General features: G+C 45.2%; 1 protein-coding gene across 14 annotated transcripts in view; it reads left to right on the forward strand.

Annotated features, from left to right (window-relative positions):
- Nucleotides 1–19,395, forward strand: part of LOC135416934 (arf-GAP with GTPase, ANK repeat and PH domain-containing protein 1) — a 319,524-nt gene that overhangs the window by 100,300 nt on the left and 199,829 nt on the right. For 10 of the 14 annotated variants that reach the window (XM_064660296.1, XM_064660300.1, XM_064660290.1 and 7 more), the window contains exons 3-6: nucleotides 1,602–1,689; nucleotides 2,339–2,350; nucleotides 14,984–15,069; nucleotides 18,736–18,877. In XM_064660296.1, the coding sequence (XP_064516366.1) occupies nucleotides 1,602–1,689; nucleotides 2,339–2,350; nucleotides 14,984–15,069; nucleotides 18,736–18,877 (328 nt within the window). The remainder of the gene's footprint in view (nucleotides 1–1,601; nucleotides 1,690–2,338; nucleotides 2,351–14,983; nucleotides 15,070–18,735; nucleotides 18,878–19,395) is intronic. The other 4 variants (XM_064660297.1, XM_064660301.1, XM_064660299.1 and 1 more) reach the window with 1 other exon arrangement.

Raw genomic sequence — 19,395 nt, forward strand, 5'->3', positions numbered from 1 at the left:
ATCAGTTTGCAGCATTATAATATCCAAATGCTCTTGTAGCCAGGCATTGTGGATCCCTATAAGGAGGAATGTATCAGAGAACCCGAAGTGCTGTAAAATTATGTATTTTGATGGGACCTTTGGGATACTTAAAAAAAAAAAGTTGTATTCTCAAATCAGTTGATGTCTTTCAAATATCTGGGGTCTCTCAATAGAATAAATTACCCCCATCCATGGCCAAAGTATGTAGGTTGTTCACTCTCACTGGACCCCAAGTTGATGCTTTTCTGTTTTTCCTGGCAGTTAAAATTTTGGCCCAAGTCTAATATAAAATAATGTTAATGTCCATACACACGGGACTTGTAAGCGATTTTTGATATAAAGGGTGGTTTCTTAGGGTTTACAATTAAGAAAATGGAGTAGAGACTGTGCACTAATGTGTAACTTGTTCCTGCTACCTCGGTCAGTTTGGCAATCTTGGGCCCATCAGCAGAGTTCATCTTGTCTCCAGGGATCTTATGTTCTGAACCTTTGGGGAGGGTCAAGTAAACATGTGAGAACAGAGTAGGCTTGGCTTGTTTTACAGGGTGAAGTAAGTTCCCATCTCCTCCCCCAGAAACCGAGTGTCCTCAGCACTGTGTGCCCTTTTATAGCAACAGAAAATGCAAATCTCCATGTCTTTTAGAATGTGAGCACCTCCAGGAGGAAAACTCCTGTGGTTTTGGGCTGCTTTCTGTTAGTTCTGCCTGGGTTTGAAAAACAAATGCCAGTGAACCAGCTCAGCAGAAAACTCCTGCGAGCTTTAGGGTCAAGTGCTGCTGGTGGTTGTCAGATGTTCCCAGGCAGGTGTTGGGCATGGATGGTTTGAGTTAGGAACTTCTTGGTAAAGTCAGGGACTTCAACACATCCTGGTGGAGACCTGAGTGCCCCTTCCAGTGCCTAAAGGGGCTCCAGGAGAGCTGGAGAGGGACTGGGGACAAGGGATGGAGTGATAGGACGAGGGGGAATGGCTTCCCAGTGCCAAATGGCAGGGATAGATGGGATAGTGGGAAGGAATTCCTCCCTGTGAGGGTAGGGAGGGCCTGGGCTGGAATTCCCAGAGAAACTGTGGCTGCCCCTGGACCCTGGAAGTGTCCAAGGCCAGGTTGGAGCGACCTGGGCTAGTGGGAGGTGTCCCTGCCCATGGCAGGGGGTGGGATGGATGATATTTAAGGTCTCTTCCAGCCAAAACCATCCTGTGCTGGTGGACGTGGCAAGATGAGTCTGCCCACAGCCACAGATGTCACGTGTGCTTCAGTGTGAGTCAGTGGGAATCACAGAGTGCAGCCTCCAGAGGTGTTCCCAGTATGAAAGCTTCACCCAGTGAAGAGGTGCCAGGCTCCTCCCTGCAGTCTCTGTGTTCCCTGGTGTCCCATGGGCAGCTGAGCAGAGGAGTGCTGCTGGCAGAGCCCGAGTTCCTGTGTCAGCTTTGCTGTAAACTTTGTCTTGGCGTCTTTGGGACTGTTCCAGTGGCGTGGACTTTCTCCTCAAGCACTGAGATGTTATTTCAGGGTTCTCGTGGAACGTTCTGCTTTTCCCAGGGATTAATGCACTGGGTTTCTGTTCCCTCTGTGTGTCTCCAGGGGATCGTGGGTAACCTGGCCAGTGGCAAGTCCGCGCTCGTGCACCGGTACCTGACGGGCACCTACGTCCAGGAGGAGTCACCCGAAGGTACGTGCTCTGCCCTCACCACTGCTCTGCCCCCACAGGCTGCATCTCTATCCATTTTAATCATGCAGAAATGAATTAGCAAAGGATCTCATTTGCTGTTTCAGAATTCATGGAGATTTCTCCTGTAGTTCTCCAGACTGAGCTCAGTATGCACGACGATATAATCGGAGCTGTTCCATAGCTCCAGAGCATCCTTAAATACTTTGGCCCCCAGGATGTGTCCTTGTGGGAGACTCAGTCCTGGTGGAGAGGAACTGACTGCTCTCAGTGGTGCTGCTGCTTTCAGTTGGGCTGTTGAGAGCCACAGTCTGTAGTACAGGATTTCTGCAGAATTGGGATTTGGGGAGAATAAAGCAACTTCATGAGCTTAAAATAAAGATATAATTTGTTCATTGTTTAATGTATTAAGTATTTAGTCTTGACTTTTTTTTAATGTTCTCATAGCATAGCAAATGAATTTGTATGCTGTAGTGTTTAACATTAATCCAAAAATATCATAGCATAGCACCTTATCAAGGTGTGTCTTAGAATAAATACTTTTTTTGATTATTTTTCTTTATCTGTTCTCCTTATGAACTTTTAAATCCAACTCTGAGACACTGAATTTCTGGTTCCTTCTTTTCCTTACTGGCTGTTCCATTCTTTGCAGATATGGATGCAGGTAACTATACATTGTCTCCATGGCAGCTCTCCTTTGGAAGGGACAGACGGTGGTTTCTGTACTAGAGCATTTTCCCCTTGTTTTGTGTATCATTTTGAGTTGTTTCCTTTTGATTTCAAGTCTTTAGTACATCTCACTGTTTTTGTCTCTTTCTGTAGTTGTCTCCTCAGCAGTAGTTTGTAGCTTCATGCATCTCTGATAACATTTGTTCCTAATTAACTCTTACCAAAGGAAGCTGTTCAGCTCAACAGTTGACATTTTAACAGCCTGGAATTGTAGTTAAAGTGGGAGGAGAGGGAAAGGGAGGGATGGACAAGGCTTTTCTGTGTGGTATTGCAGCAACAGTGAGGGCTTCCAGTTTCTAAGTTTGCCTGAAATGCTTTTGCTGCTTTGTAGCTAGAGCTGATAATTGATAATGATTGATAATAATAATGGAGCCTCTCCCCAAAGCTACATGTAGGTCCTCGTTCTGGATGCTGAGAGTGAGAAATGGTGATGTGAGGGGCAGATCCACCAATTTACAGCAACCCTTCAGCAAAAATCAGTATCTCAGCGTCTCTGCACAAACAGAAAATATTTTGGGCTGTTTTCTCCTTGCAAGACTCCGATCTATTGGCTGTTCCCAGGGCTGGCAGTCCTCTCCTCCTGTAGGATGAATATTTTGGGTGGTATTCCTTGGGAGTGTTGCCATCTGTCCTCTTTGTCTTGAAGGATTTTTATTTACAGTGACGTTCTGACTGTTTTTCCTGGAAGAATTAGATGACAAAAGCAGTGTCAAATCATTTCTTTGCACGTAAGTGTAGCTGACAAGCCTCACTAATGACACTGCTGCATTTCATTAGCAGAAGGAAAACTGGAATAATTAAGAGCTTTAATTCGCCTTGTGTGAGGGATAAGGGCAGATTTCTAATCAAGTTAATACTGAAGGAGATACAACCCATATAAACCATCCTTAGTAATACCTGTAGTGGTGGTTTTTGTTTTCGTTCTTTGTCATAGAATCTCAGGATGGTGTGGGTTTGGAAGGACCTTAAAGCCCCCCCAGTCCCACCCCCTGCCCTGGGCAGGGACACCCTCCCTAGATCAGGTTGCTCCAAGCCCTGTCCAACCTGGCCTTGGACACTTCCAGGTCATCCAGGCACAGTCCCACACAGCAGGCAAAGTGTCATCCTTTACCTTGCAGACCACTCTTTTCCTCTGCTGAGGGGTGGTAAATGTGCTGGGTTGTTCAGCTGCTAAAGAAGGGATGGATATGGGACATTGAGGTGTCAGCTGCTTGATTAGGGAAGAAAACCCCAAGTTCCCTGACTGTGAATGGCTTCCTGACAGCTCAGTTTGTCAGACATCATACAGTGAGTACCCAGTGGGTGAAGTCATGGCTCTTGCTCCACGTGGAGGTGGTGATTAGGGTCAGGGACTGCTCTTTGTGCTCTCCTTGGCTCCAGTTGCCATGAAACCATCCCTCAACCAGCCAGGTCCCGGGTCTCCTGGAGCCCTTGGAGGCAGCTGCAGTGTTCCAGTAAATGAATTTTATGTGAAGGTAGTTTCAAATTTCCTTCAGGCCTTTAAGGTGAGATATTTCTCTTGCTGCCCAACACCACGTCCCCTCCAAGAGGAGGACTCATTTAAGGGGTAAAGTTTTCTCTCACTGTCTGGACTACCTTTTATTTCTGTTCAGAACTCGTTTTAGGCCCTGGTGTGTAGCATGAAAATCTTTGTTTTCTCAAAGTATAAGGGTTTGTTAGGAAGAAAGTTTGCTTTTAGACTCTTGCTTTGCATATTTAGGATGCAAATAGCTGTGCTCCTGTGTGACACATTTAAAATCAGGTGGATTTGGATGTAAGGAAACAAGTGATGTGTTACCCTGCAGTGAGTGGGAATCTCAGGAGTCTGGGACTTCCAGTTTTTTTTCTGTGATGGTACAACAAGGAAATGATGGGAAATAGGGAATCCTAGTGACTTTTTATCTTCTAAGTACCTTCCAAGTGATTGGAAGAAACACTCCTGCTGCTGGGCGTGTGACATGCTGAAACAAGAGATGAGGTGTGTGAAGCCTGGGGTCTTTCTTTTCCCCCAACTAAAATGGAATTGTGCCTGTAGGAACAGAGTGAACCCAGGGCCGGGTGTGGAATTTGAGGCTGAGTTCTTTGCAGACCAAGGTGAGCTGAAGTTGACAGGAATGGGGAATGTCAGGAGATTCTGTTGCTGTTCGGGCTTTGTTCCCAAAAAGCCACCGAGGTGTGAAACATGACTTAAAGGCTTTTCCACACCTCTGCTGTGTCTGTGAATATCTTAAGTCATATCATTATTATCTCAGTACTTTTTTTCCAGTGAGTGTAATAAAAAAAAAAAGGCAGATGAATTGTCCAAGATGTCTCAGCTGGGATGAGGAAAAAGGAGGGTTTTTTCCTCCATGTACTTTGGGATATATTTAAGATTTTTTTTTTTCATGTGGAGTAAATAGGTTCTGTGTTTCCAAAGGCATAAAACCCATCCAGCACCCTGACTCGAGGCAGCAAGTAGCTGTTGCAGTCAGTGAGGTTTCATCTCCTGTGTGTGGAGGAAGTTGTAATAAAAATGAAATTTTCCCCCAGTAAGAGGTGTGGAATAAAGCCTTTAATGGTGTTCTCCAGAAAGCTGTGAGCATTTACTTTCTCTCCAAATTTGACCTAAAAATAATTTTATACTATTGCAGCTTTCACCAAATAACTTTTCAGTAGCACAGTGAACAGTGTATCACTTGAATGGCAGGAATGGTCATGAAATGGTCATAAAATAGCAGGAATGGTCGTGGTTATTATTAAAATGCTAAACCAAGTGTCACCTTCAACCTTCCCTTTGAAGAATGTGATGGAAGCATCACGAAAATAAGTTCCCAGCCTGTAACAAAAACATGTATCAACAATCTTAAAGGTCTTTTCCAACCTAAAGGATTCTGATTCTACGTAGAAATTACATCTTGGGGAATGGATGTCCATGTTTTTCAATTTATTGTCTCTAGTAACTATTTCTGTCCCATTCTTCCTCAGCAAAGGGTAATTATGCAAGGAGGATTGAGGCAGACTGCTTTAAAATTTCAGCTGCTTTCCTTCCCATCCTCTTAAGAGATTTTGTCTGGTTACAGACTCTTACACAATATCTGTGCAGAAAGTTCAAGCACAATCTATTAACTGGGATGACCTTCCAGGTGGCTTCAGTCAGGTCTGATGCTTCCCTTGCTGGGGTGAATCCAAGAATGGAGCTGCTTCTGGGAAAAAAGAAATGTTAAAAAAAGGACCAGGCCAGGCTGGACAGGGCTTGGAGCAACCTGGGATAGTGGGAGGTCCCTTCCAAGCCAAACCCTTTGGGATTCTGAGATCCCTTGGGGCTCCCAGTTTGGTGTTTTGGGATGAAGAGAACATGGGAGCTGCAGCAGAATTGGACAGTTTTCCCTTCTGTAGCTGTGACTCTTGTTCCCTTCTCCTTGTGATTCATGTAATCCTTCCTGCTGGGAACAATTAGTTTCCTAAGGTTGCCAGTCTCTTTACAGAAGCCACTGGCTATTTTTATCCAGTTAATATTTTTTCAAATAAGTAGGAAGGCCATATTTAGTAAACACCCCAATTTGATCTCTCCTGAATAAAGAGAGGATGTGCCCCAGACTAATCTGTGCTCTCTGTTCTCGGCAAGCAGCTGGCTGAAATGCAAATGAAGAGCAGGGAAATGTGTCCCCTGAGGGTGTATTTAGGTGCTTTTCTTGGAAACTCTTGCTTTTTCATTCATGATTTTTTGGAATTCCAGAAAATGACCATCATACACGGTCATATACTGACATCGTGCCTGCTTATGTGCTTGTACAGGGAGATTTTGCAAGAATGCCAAGTGCATAGGAGTTCAAAAAAAACCCACATTAACCTTAAAGTCACGTTTTGAAGTTCTTGAGCTACAAAACGCAGGGAAGCTGAAATTTTCCACTTTGATTTCAGTGTTTACAAGCTTTTTGTTTACAGATCCTTCCAATGCTTCACGAGCTCCTGCAGCACTTTGAGGCAGCTGAAGGTACCTGAGGAGTTTTCCTGTGTGTAAACCCACATGTGTGCAGGGAACAGGGATGACTTGAGGCACGTGTTTCAAAATTACCTATTTCCAGTTCTTTGTCTTCCATTCTTTTCAAACAGGATTGGCTGATTATTTTTATTTGGCATTTCATGCTGACACCCAGATATAAAACAACACTTGTCTCTTTTTGATCCTTTTAAAGTGCTGCTGCAGTGGGCTCTCCTGGGCTTTTGGAGCCTTTCAGGCTTAGCATAAAAGACACAAAATGTTTATGTATTCTGCCCCCTCCCCTCTGGAGTCCTTCCCTCTCCTCCTCCTCCTCCTGGGACTGCCTGTGTGGGTTGGAGAATCCTTTGAAAACCTCTCTGTTCCAGCCGTGGAGTTGGCAACTGTTTCAAGTGTCACCTAAATAAGGAACTCTGGTAATTAAAGGAAGAACTCAAGAATTTGCTCTTTTCCTGGGCAGAAGGTGCTGAAGAAGCAGTTTCCTACAAGGGGCTTCCCTTTTTGAGCTCTTTAAGGTGATGTCTTTAACATGTTGCACCTTGAATACTCCAAGGTTTGGATGAGTAGAGTCTTTAGGATTTGTGCCCTTCTCCTAAAAGGCTTCTTGGAATGTTGTGTCCCCAGTTAAAACTGTAATGCAGATTTGTAGCTGCTCTTAATAGCAATACAAGTGGCTTCTCCCAAGTAACAAGCAATAGGACGAGGGGAAACGTCCTCAACCTGTGCCAGGGAAGGTTAAATTGGATATTAGGGGAAATTTCTTCACCAAAAGTGTTGTCGAGCATCAGAACAGGCTGCTCAGGGCAGGGGTGGAGTCACCATCCCTGGAAGTGTTCCAAAAACGTGGTATGTGGCACTTGGGGGCATGGTTTAGTGGTGGCTTTGGCAGTGCTGGGTCAGTTGTTGGACTTGGAGGGCTTCTCCAACCTCACTGAGTGTGTGATTCCAGGATTCCAGCTCTCCAGTTCTCCCTGCTTTCTGCTGCTGAGTCAGCAGCCAGTTTGGAGTGGCTGCTGCTGGAAGAAGGACCTCCCTCCCACTTTGTTTTTCAAATATTACTCCTGGGTGTATTTCTGAATGTAGTCCATTATATCACTGTTGATCCCAAAGCCAAATCTTAGTGTGTTCTTTGAACATGTTTCTTGTTCAGCTTGTATTTCATTTCTCAGTTAAATGAATTAAATTTCCGCCTTCCTTTAAATCTGTTGTCATTTTGGGAAGTTGTATCAGAAGACAGGGAATGGGAGGGAGCTGATTTTATTCACAGTGTGATGAATTCTCAGCGGCCTCGTTGACTTGCACAGGATGTCACTGTGTTATTACCCATTTTAGGGAGGACAGATTATAGTATGATCACAGCTAAGTCCAGTTCTAACTTCAAGGTTACTATTTGTGATGTCAAACTGTAATGAAAGGACAGTGTTATAGAAGCTGGCTATAAACTATGTATAAAAAGCAAAGGGATATTTAAAAAAAGAGAGGTAAAAAAGGGCTTGGAATCTGTGGTTCAGTGCTTTTAGGAGTTAAGTTTTTGGCCTGTCTTGGTTATGCTGTTTAGGGTTTGTTAGTAATTAGGTTAAAATCTTTGAAATTATGTTGGAAGTTTGTGAAGTCAAGCAGAAATTTTGAGCAGCTGAATTATGTGTTAGATTAAAAAGGTGTAGGGTGGGTTTGTCTGGAAGATGAAATGTGTGATAAGGCAACTTTTAAAGAACTGCAGCAAAAAAGAGCATGGGGCTGACTCTGTGAGGAGCTTTGTTTGGAAAGTGCTGGTTTGGGGTGTCAGCTTTTAAAACTTGAAAAGGCTGGTGATGGAGACAGGTAGTAGTGTACTAAAGTGGTGTCACATCCTGCCCAGAGAAGCTGACTCTGGGTTTTGTTTGTCTCTAGCTGGCTTGATAAAAATAAGCTTTTAAAATTAGACTTGCAGTGTGTATACAGTTAGTGGGTGTGATGTGTAAGTAACACTCTGCACCTGCTGTCAGTGAAATACACTTATTTTTCTTACTGGGTATTTTCTAGGCACAACTTTTTGGTCCTTATCTTCCACGTGGTACCCTACCCAGACTGTGCAGGCTGAGGTTGGGATGGTGACATGGGCTAGGACAAGGAATTCCCAGCTGCTTCTCTGCACTGCCAGAGGGTTTTTCCATCCTGCCTCATCTCTCTGCAGGGAGTTGGTCCCTCCAGTTGGCCCCGTGATGCTGCTTTTGTTTTTCCCCTCTATTTTTCCAACTCGTTATGGTCACGTTGAAGTACAGTCCAATTTTCTAAGATAATTGCAGTCCCTCCTACTTCATTATCTAGAAATTAAGTAGCCTGTGTTACTTCCATCTTCCAGGCTGTTAATAAGCTGCGTGCATGAGGGGTGAAGCTCCCGCAGAAACTTGCTTTGGTATCATCCTTCATTTTTCAGAGGAGTCACTTGATGAGGACAGGGTGGTTTTATCTCTGTGTCTGCACTCACAGGACAGTGGTTTTATTCTAATTGGCTTAACACAGTCTGCACTGAGGGCAGGAAGCTTTATAGTGAAAGTAGCACATGCACTGCTCTGCTCCCCTCTCCATGGAATGAAGGAAATGTAATTGCTCCCAGGCTGGCTCTGCTGTTTTCTCATTTATCTTGGGAGTTAATTGGTCCCTTCCTCTCCCTCTGTTTGAGATATAACATTGGATCTAATCTCGGCCAGTTCACCATGGAATCACAGAATGGGTTGGAAGGCACCTCAAAGCCCATCCAGTCCCACCCCTGCCATGGTCAAGGACACCTTCCACTAGCCCAGGTTGCTCCAAGCCCTGTCCAGCCTGGCCTTGGATGGCCAGAGGATGAAGTTCACTGTACTTTTGGCTTCTCCTTTTGCCACGTTGTTCTTGCAGAGAGAGACTCTGCTGGGGAATTATTCCCTCCCTGCACCCAAATGTCTCTTAACTGCATTTGTGTGCAATAACGTGGGGTTGGCTGCAATAAATGCTCTCTCCATACTGGCCTGTGAAACACCACGGGGCTTTTGGGGTTTCTATTTCTTTAGATGCTTGTTGCAGCTGTTTAAGGTTAATGGGAGGCATTGCTGCCTATGTCCTGCCCACTGACTGGTGTTGAGCCAAGAGTGGGTGGCAGCAGGATATCACTCTGTCCCTTGTTTCCTGAAGTTGCAGTGCCAGTCAGGTGGGTCAGGGCTGCACTGCTCTACCAGTTACATCCTCTGCTGCTTGGAATTGAGACCACAGACCTCTGAAAAATAGCATTCAGCATAACTGCCTCTATTTGTCCTCAGCATGGAACCTCCCACCTCTCCATTTTCCATCTAACCCCTATTAAATGGCATTAAATTTGGCCTCTGATTCTGTGCAGGGCCAGAAGTTGGACTTTGATGATCCTTGTGGGTCCCTCCCAACTCTGAATATTCTGTGATTCTGTGCAACTTGAGTAGCTAATTTCATTTATTTATTTATTTATTTTAAGTATAAGCTGTTTTCCTGAATCCTTAAAAGCTTAAAATTGAGTTGATCTCCTTTGAAATCACCACCAGGTTCTGGGGACCCTCCGGGGGGGGTGGGCACTGAAAACACATCAGTGATTATATCTCAAAATTAAGTTGGTAAATGTCATTGCAGCTGCTTCTGAAATTCCAGCAGTAAGCCCTCTTGCCATGGAATTGCAAGGCCGTGTGTCAGTGCTTCCATGCCAGTTTTTATGTAAAGAAAAGGTTGTCTGTGTGCTGTGATACTGCATCACACATGGTACCCGTGGGGGTACCTTGTTGTAACGGGGTATGGCTTCATACTTCAGGGGACCCATCCATGTATCTCCTAAACTGTATCCTAGACCCGCTGGGAGAAGCAGATGGTGGGGTTTGAAGGGCTCGATCTAGGTTGCTTTTGTTGTTTTTTTGGTTTTTTTTACCCAGGTGCTCTCCTGGGAACCCGCTGCAGGGATCTGCTTGCAGATTTAGTCTCATGTGAGAGTGGTGGTTCCCCAGTCTTTGCACTTCTGTGGTTAAACACTCGACCCAGCTCAACCACGTGTAAATTTAGTTTTAATCTTTCTTGTAGGGTTTGCATCCTTGTAGTAATATGCTTTTTGGGGGAAACATTTTTAAAGTAGTTTGTTTGAATAAAAATCTCAGACTAGCAAACTAGAAGGCCACTAGGTTTGAATGGAGGTTTTCTCAACGTGTTTTCCTGAAGAGGAGCCTGATTCTTGGCACTCTTTCCCATCTTCTGAGGAACAAAAAGGGAGAGAGTGTGCATGTGTAAGACAACTGGCTGCTGCTGTCTGAATGCACGTGTCATTGGGAATATGAAATCCAGGCTTCAGAGCTGCTGCAGTCCCACTCCCTGTCTCGCCCTGCCAGAGCAGACGTTCAGCTGCCACCTGGGTTTGTTTGTGGCCAGCCCCCCGAATTTATCTTCCTCATATGGCCAAATATCTTCATCCCCATGGCAATGTGCTTGAGTGGAGAGCCTGGTGAGTGCAGTGGGGCCTGGGGATACGGGATGAAAATCAGCGGCTGCTCCGCTGGGCAATTCCTCAGTGGACCAGCTCCCAGCCAGGCCGTCAGAGCTGGATTAAAGCCTTCAGCCCTGGAATTCCCCATGTAACAGCCAGCTTTTCTAATATACAGCACCTTTGATTACAAATGTGTGCTGTGTTTACAGTTAATATCAATTCTTCCTGGATAATTTTTGCCCTAGTGCTGGGTCTGAGCACTAACCTAGAGAGCGCCGTGCATGAAAATGAGATTAGGAGGCTTATGTTGATCCCCCCAGCCCCGTGCTCTGATTTGTGCTGGGGCTTCAGGCCAGGCTGTAAATTGCTGATGCACAGAATTTATTCAGCTTTATATTGATCAAAGCTGTATATTTATGTGGGGTGTTTTATAGCAGGAATCTGAGCAGATGCACCTGAGAGAGCGGGTGGTTGATGGTGTTCTCAGGTGTCCCACTCCCTGTGCTGGTGGCTTTGGGCACAGCAGTGATGTTTGCCACCTGCTGCAAGATTCAGTACACGTTTGTGTGAACAGATGATGTTCTAGCCCTGGAAAATTGGGAATAACGTGCTTTCCTGTGCCTGTGGTGCCCTGGCAGGAGCGGTGCAGGTCCCTGGAGCCGTGCTGCAGGCTGCCTGTGTCCCTGTGACCTCCCAGGTACATCTGCGAGCTGGGAAATCCCCTCATTAAAGAGCTGCGTGTGTAACAACACTGATGGGACTAGAGCAGAGCGAGTGCCTCCCGTGGGAATAGTGCTGTGGGTTTGGAGCTCCTCCTTTAAACTGAGAAGGTCATTTCTTTGTTCTGGGTGTCGCTGGTTCAGGCAGTAATTTGTGGCTCCCTCACGCACAGGGATGTTGAGGAGAGCACAGGCCTGTCTTGTAGCCATGGGAGACATCCTGACGTATTTACAGGCTGCTGTAATTCAATATTTGAACTGGCTGATCTCTCTGATTCCTCTTTCCCTCTGGTGCTTTACAAACTCCAGAAATGTAAGTTTTTAAAAACAATGACCGTGGTGCTGTCCAAACTGAACCATCCCAGAATCACTGCCCTGGCCCTGCTTTGGTTTCCCCAAACCAGTGATGGGTCTCATCAAGGCTTGAGTCAAAGGCAGAGTCAGTTTATTGTTTGCCTTAATCCTGCAGTCACAGATATCTGCAGGGTACAGCCTTGCTCTGTATATTCTTCACTGTTTATGCCTTTGTTTGTGTAAATTCTTGATATTGAGAGAGGTTCTCTCAATCTCTGTCCTGTGCAGATCTTAATTTTGTGGTATGCTCATGAAAAGAGCTCCATAATGCTGTAGACACAGAGGTTGTTAGGGATGCATCCTGCTGTGAGCTGAGATTTGCATAAAATGATTCTTACTTGAGGGTTGAGCGTGAGTTTGCTGTTACATTTCTGGATCTTCAGATTTGATTTGAAATATTTAGTACAGAATGGAAATGCAGGTCATTCTTTAAAGAGTTTGGTTGGGGGGTATTAAATTTAAACTATTTATCATGAAATACCTAAACCCAAACAGAAACGGAGGATGTGTGAGGATGTGACTATTCCAGCTAATGAGCATATCCAGCTTTTAAGGATGAAGGAGCCACTTGAGTAGATTTGAACTGACTGTGTGACAGTCCTGGTGAAGTGGGACAGCATGTCAAGATCTGAATTTAATACTGGAAATAACAATATGTTGGGGTTGTGCCGAGCTCCACACACAGTGCTTTGGGGGAAGGCACGGAGCAGGTCCACAAGCCTGGTCATTTAGTGTGGATTCCTGCAGGAAAAGAGCTGTTGGATAACTTTAGACTGTATTTTTTAGACATAGTACCCTTCTGCAAGTTGCTCTCACCGCCCAAATCAGTAGTGACCAAGAAGAATAAATCTTAGTGCTCATATTTGATCAGGGCATATACACTTGAATATTTTTCAATTCTCTGCCTAAGTGTTTTATTTCACCTTGTCTGTGCCTTCTCTGAAGATACAGTGAGACTTGCAAGGCGTCCTGTTGGCCAGGGGAGTTATAAGTTGGCTCTGAACCACATGCAGTTTGTGGTATTTCATAATTATCTGGGTGAACTTTCAGTGCTCAAAAAAAGGAAATAGGAAATGGCAATTAGGCAGAACTTTCACTCTCCAATCACGGCTATACTGCCTTGCCATTGTTACTTACAGCTTTCAAGAGCCTCCCTGGAGGGCTCTATATTAAGTAATTCATCTTGTTTAACACTTCAGTGTGAAGCACGTGCAATTAATTGACAACATATAGAAATAATGGTCTGATTAATAGAAATCCAGTTCCTGAGAGCCGAGACTGGTTTTCCTTTACAAGCTTTACGGTTGATTGTTCTTTTCAAGTTCACTAATGATATATATTTATCTGCCACTGGATCTGCGAAGGCAAAATTGAAATTCAGTTTGTGAGTGAAATGAAAATCTATATGTAGCTCTCCTGCTCCTGTGCCATTAAACAACCAGAAATGTGATAGTCCTAATTGTTGCATGTTTAGTACAGCTAATAGAGTAATAATGATAGGGTAGCTTTATAAAGAAAAGGTTTTTAAAAAACCCCAAACCCACAAACAGCAACAACAAAAAAACCCCAGCAGAAAACCACAACCACCAGCCCCATTCTTACATCTTTTATTAAACACAAAGTGTGTTTAAAGATGCTTAAATATTGCACAGAGCTGAACTGTGAATTGATCTTGGTTTGAGAGCTGCTGTTGTGGTTGGGCTGGGGAATGGTGGGTTTAAGGCAGTGTGGTGTTCCCCTAAGGCAGCAATTTTTGTGCAAATTGTTGTGTTTTGAGGCTCAGCATTACCCTGTATTTGCTGACTTACTCGCCTACCACATGTTTAAAGGTGGTGTTTTGGTAGTGTGACAAGTTTTAAAGTGTGTGGTTGGGAATTGGGGTTCAAATTAGAAACAATTCCAGTTTAAAAAAAGAGGGATGAAGGAAGAGGTTTAGGGTGTGTTGATAGAAGTGTTTTATCTCAACGTGAACAGCTCAGCTGTGAGCTTGGGTCTCACTAAGCAGGAGGCCTTGGGGACTTTGGGTCTTAGGTGGGGACTTAAGAGTGGGTTTGCTTCCAGGAGAGGAGCCTAAATGCCTCCCAAGTACTTAGGCCATGGTTGCTAATCCTGGCTTAGGCTCAGTCACACCAGCAGCCCTCAATGGGATTTGTCATTTTGAAGGGACACAGCAGAGTGCCCAAAATAGGCTTTTAGCCCCCAAGGAGGCAATTCCAAGCCTGCCCTGGGGTCAGGCCTGGAGTCCCCCGAGCCAGGGGAGGGAGGAGGGGAGGGAGCCAGGAGCAGGTGCCTCGGCTTTGGGGTCGGTGCCTCTTTGGCGTTCAAAGCACCCAGTGCTCTGCATCTCCCTGAACAGCAGGGGCAGGGCTGGGATGTGCTTGAAGGCTCCAACTCCACTCTTTATCTGGCTGTGCAGAGCAGGTCTGGGATCCATCCTGAGTCAGCAGCACGACGTTCTCCGTTAGTTTAGCACATCTCTGCAGAGGTACCACCATTGTAGCTTCTTTGTCTAACATGTGTCTGGTATTTTCCCCTAACTGTGGTGTTTGAATATAGAACTCTCATTTCCATAACATCCCATGTGTGCTCTAAGAACTGGGCTTCCCTTGAGGAAATGCTGATCCCCACAGGAAACCGATTTTGGTTATAATAGGCAACATTGTTTGTATACAACTGTCCCATGTTTACCTTTCCTAGAGATACTTTTCTTACTATTATATAAAACAAAGGTGATACATAAGGTGTTCCAACCATATGTATGAAAACCAGGGACACCTGACGTGGGAGTTATCGTTTGTAATGCAGTCGTTGGCTTTTCTCCACATTATCCTTATTACTTACATATATATATATATAAAATATATCTGTATGTATATATAAAAAAGGCAAGTACATGCCTTACCTTTCTTAAGTAATTCCTATGTGTGTGCATATAAACTCAGCTTACATTACAGTACTTGGTTAATTGCAAAAGACCTTGAGGCCCCCATTTTTCCACAAGTGAAGCCTTTTTCTGTGGTGTGTGTTGTGCCTTTGCTGTCTCTAACGAGCTGCTTTGTGTGACAGGTGGGAGATTCAAGAAGGAGATAGTAGTTGATGGACAAAGCTACCTGCTGCTGATTAGAGATGAAGGAGGCCCTCCGGAGGCTCAGGTGAGCATCTCTGAGAGCCTTGGCAGCCTGAAGCCTCGCTTTCCCTGCTTTTAAAAACCTTCCTTCAAAAGAACTGGCTTTGCTTTGTTCTGCCCTGGGTCCCTCTCATCCTTCTGCTGGGAAAATTCCTACATCGCCCTCAGGTGAAAAAGATTTTATTCAGAAAATGTTTGGGATTTCAATTACAGTGCATTAAAGAGTCTGGGTAGAAAATATTTGGTATTACGAGTAAAACTCTGTAAATGAGGATATACAGTTAATGTCTCTTGAAAGCCCAATCCGTGTGTTTCCCTGGTGACAAAATTGCGTGTTACAGTCAAGTTCTCTTCCGATCTTAAAGCTCTAAATTGTTAAAATACGAAGTAGACATGCACACAGTGACACACATACTTGTGTCCAAATCTTTGCATTCCCTGCTGCTTCCGTATTTTGCTGTGTAAGACTCAACTTGGCAAGTTCCAGTTCAGCACCACTGAGTTCCTGGATTTCTGACTGGGAATTCTGTGTGTGCTGTGTTACCTCCTTCTCTCACAGCAGGTGACATGTCAGGAGTTAATAGAATTACAGAAGGGTTTGGGTTGGAAGGGTCATTAAAGCTCATCTTGTTCCCCACCCCCTGCCATGGGCAGGTACACCTTCCACTAGCCCAAGTTGCTCCAAGCCCCATCCAACCTGGCCTTGGACACAGCTTCTCTGGGCAACCTGTGCCAGGGCCTCCCCACCCTCCCAGGGAAGGATTTCTTCCCACTATCCCATCTTAAATCAGCCATTGCTTAAATCAGCACAGACCCAGCATGTCTGCAGGCAACGTCCTTGTCCTGGACATCTTCCTCCTCCTCCTCCTCTCCTTACCTGGGCACCCACAGAGTTTCCCAAGTGTGTTGGCTGCTGCTGTCCTTGCTTTGCTGGGCTGTTCAGGGATGGATCAGCTTCCAAACAAGCAATAATTGAGCATCAGGAGCAGCTGAAGGGGAGCGGTGCCAGCAGCAGCTCGGGTTTCACTGCACCACTTTAGCTGCAGGAGGGGAAGGTGCCCGGACAAAGGGGAAGAGAAAGGAGGTGGAGGAAATGGAGACCGAGAGAGACATCCTGGAAGGAAGTTAAAAGACAAAAAAATGAGTGTTGCTGGCACATCTGCAGCCCTGTCAGCAGGAGCCTACAAGGAGTGCTCTGTTTGGGGCTGGGAGGGATTTGGCTGAAGCTCCCCACAGCTTCCAGGCCCTAGTGCTTAGAGAACATTCACTCATCTAAAAACATGAATACTGGAGGTGTTAAGGTACACACAGCAATGGGAAATGTTTTTCTGCCCAGAGAACTGGGTTTTCAGAGTTTGTCTGGGCTAAGTGCAGACTAATGAACAGGCACAGGGTGTGCTTTTGGTCTGTGTGAGGTAAACTTGGGGGTTTAATTACTATTGTCTGGTGGAAGGTGTCCCTGCCCATGGCAGGGGGTGGAACAGGATGAGCTTTAAAGTCCCTTCCAACCCAAACCATTCTGTGGTTCTTCTATGGCTCAGATTTGTTCTTCAGCAAGTCATAAGGATGGAGAGGTTTAAGGTGTCACCTTAAGTGCTGTTTCACCTTTCAACACATGGGTTTCACAGGTAAATCCCCTTTGGAGTTTTTGGGTATAATCTCAGGTCTCACGTGTATTGAAAGTCTTCAATTGTTTTATTAATTCCTGGAATGAAAAGTTCATTTCTGGGTTCATGAATAATTGGGATAGAGTTATGACTTCCTAAGGAGGATAAGTTTATATTATAATAAAAATGTAAGTAGGTAAGTATGTAATAAGGAACTGAACTGTGCTGTTCCTGGCACTGGGCCAGGGAGATTTCCCCAGGTTGCCTCCCCCTTCTTTTTGCCAGAAATGGGACAGAAAACAAACTCCCCTGAAGACTCACGTCGTGGGTCTATGATCTCTCTTTTCTTTGTCTAAGATAAAATTGCTCAAAGATGAAAATAATTCCATTTCCTGTTGTAAAACCCAGTTAACATAGTAACCGACCTATAACAGGCTGTTGCATGCTATTTTCTTGAAATGTAAAGATTTTTTTTTAATATAATTTGGTTTTGAGCTTTCCTTGAGCTACTAGCTCTGCTCACACACAGTCTTAACTCTGAGGATGGATTTGTATTACAGCAGCTGACCTACCCTTATTTCAAGCCATTCCCTGCACAGTGCTGTGGATAAGACATCCAGCATTTCCAGACCTCGTGTGTTTCCCAAAATTCCTTGGGTTTTTAGTACCACAGGTCTGATATCGACAAAGATGAAGCTTTATTTTAACATAAAAAGAGAAATAAGAAATTACTGGAAATATTCTGTGTCTGGAGGAACTGCATTGTATAAATCTGTGGATGTTTTAAAATGATCTTCATTAGAAGGCTGCTTCTGCACACTGAGCAAATACTCAGAAGGATTAGGGAGACTTTAAGGATACTGTAGTTGTAGGGAGGAGTTCTTGGCATGATAATGCTGAGTCCAATCAGAGAAAACTATTTATAGTGAGACCCAAACCCACAGTAACGCTGCTGTCTCCAGTTCCTCTGGTTACATCTTCTGGGTTGAACAGTTCAGATTTCCCAGTGTGGTGGTTGACCTTATCCTGGCAGTAACTGTGCTGTGTGTCACCAGTCCTGTCCTTACCCTCTGGAACATTGGCTTCCTGACTGTCTTGAAAACCTCAAACCATTTCTGGCTGTTTTTACACCATAACAGACAAGGTGGTGTTTGGTGTCCATACAAGACAGTCCTGAATATGCAGAACCTTTCCCCAGTGAACCTCCTTGCAGCCCTTTCTGTTCAGCATCCCCCCAGTGTCCCTGACACATAGTAATGACACAAAGAGCATGAAAATACCCATGGCTGAAGCTTCTTTCCGTTGCTCTAAATTTGGGTAGGAATGGAGTCACTTAGGCAAAAATAAAGGCAGTGAGGTAAGCTTAACTTCAGTCTTTTCTTGATGTCCTGTGTGTGTTCACTGTTAAGTTAAATGTCTTTAAACAATCTTATTTCACTTGTGAGCTGAAACCTTCCCACTTGCATGGTCACCTGAGGGCACCTTGCCTTGGCCTGTGCACCTGCATGTCTCTTAGCAGGCTGCTGCTGCTCTTCCTCTGAAAGCAGAACGAGGCATTTGGTACTGTTGGCTCAATGGAGAGTGTAGAGTGAAGGACTGCAAATCTCAAATTACTGGGTTTGGGTACTGGTCAAGATGTGAGAATTCCTAGCAAGGCTTGTCCTGGCAACATGAGCATGCATATGCATGGAAATCCCAGGGGGGAATACCACACTAAGTCACGTGCCTGGACACATGTAAAATACACAGGTTCGAAAATCTGGGCCTGCCATGTTTTCTGGGAATCAGACCCAACGTGCACTGATAGTAGTTGAGCTTGTAGTATCAGACCCCAGTGAGGAAGGGATGCTGTTGTGAGTGTGGGGAAAAATTTGGTGCCTCCCAGACCCCCATTCCCTGCAGAGTGAGGACATTCATCATTTTAGAAGCTGATGCCACTTTTAAGGCTTTGGTTATTGTCACTAAGTTTCTCTGCTGTGTATTTCCCACCAAGGAAGGTAAGAATGTTTCTCCTTTTCTTTTTTTGTCTTTTCCCCTCTGTGCTGCTGTTCTCACAGTCTGCCCTCTCTGGTTTCCTCCTGCAGTTTGCCATGTGGGTGGATGCTGTTATCTTTGTCTTCAGCCTGGAGGATGAAGTCAGCTTCCAGACCGTGTACCACTACTACAGCCGGATGGCCAACTATCGCAACACTAGTGAGATCCCCATGGTCCTGGTGGGAACACAGGGTAAGGGCAGGCTTCATTCCCAGGGCTGGTCTTCTGACCACAGGGACTGTTCCAGGCTGGCAAAGCCACGTCCTGTCCTTTCCCCTTTGCAGCAGGGTCGGGGTGTTGTGAGGACTGGTTTGAGGTGGGAGACAAAAGTCCTGGCTGCACTCTGGGAGAGGGGGTGTGGGGCTCCAGCAGGGATGAAAGAGGGAGGATATAGGTCAGATACTGGAAGGAATTCTTCCCTGGGAGGGTGGGGAGGCCCTGGCACAGGTTGCCCAGAGAAGCTGTGGCTGCTCCATCCCTGGAAGTGTCCCAAGGGCAGGTTGGATGGGGCTTGGAGCAACCTGGGCTAGTGGAAGGTGTCCCTGCCATGGCAGGGGTTGGACTGGATGAGCTTTGAGGTCCCTTCCAACCCAAGCTATTCCAGGATGTTATGACTTACAAGAAGATTTTAAATAGTATTTTCAGTGCTTGCTGGTCACGGTGGTTTTCTTGCTTGGCAGGGACATGCTCACGTTGAATTTGGGCAGGTG

This window comes from Pseudopipra pipra, chromosome 7, assembly GCF_036250125.1.
Source record: "Pseudopipra pipra isolate bDixPip1 chromosome 7, bDixPip1.hap1, whole genome shotgun sequence".
Lineage (NCBI taxonomy): Eukaryota > Metazoa > Chordata > Aves > Passeriformes > Pipridae > Pseudopipra > Pseudopipra pipra.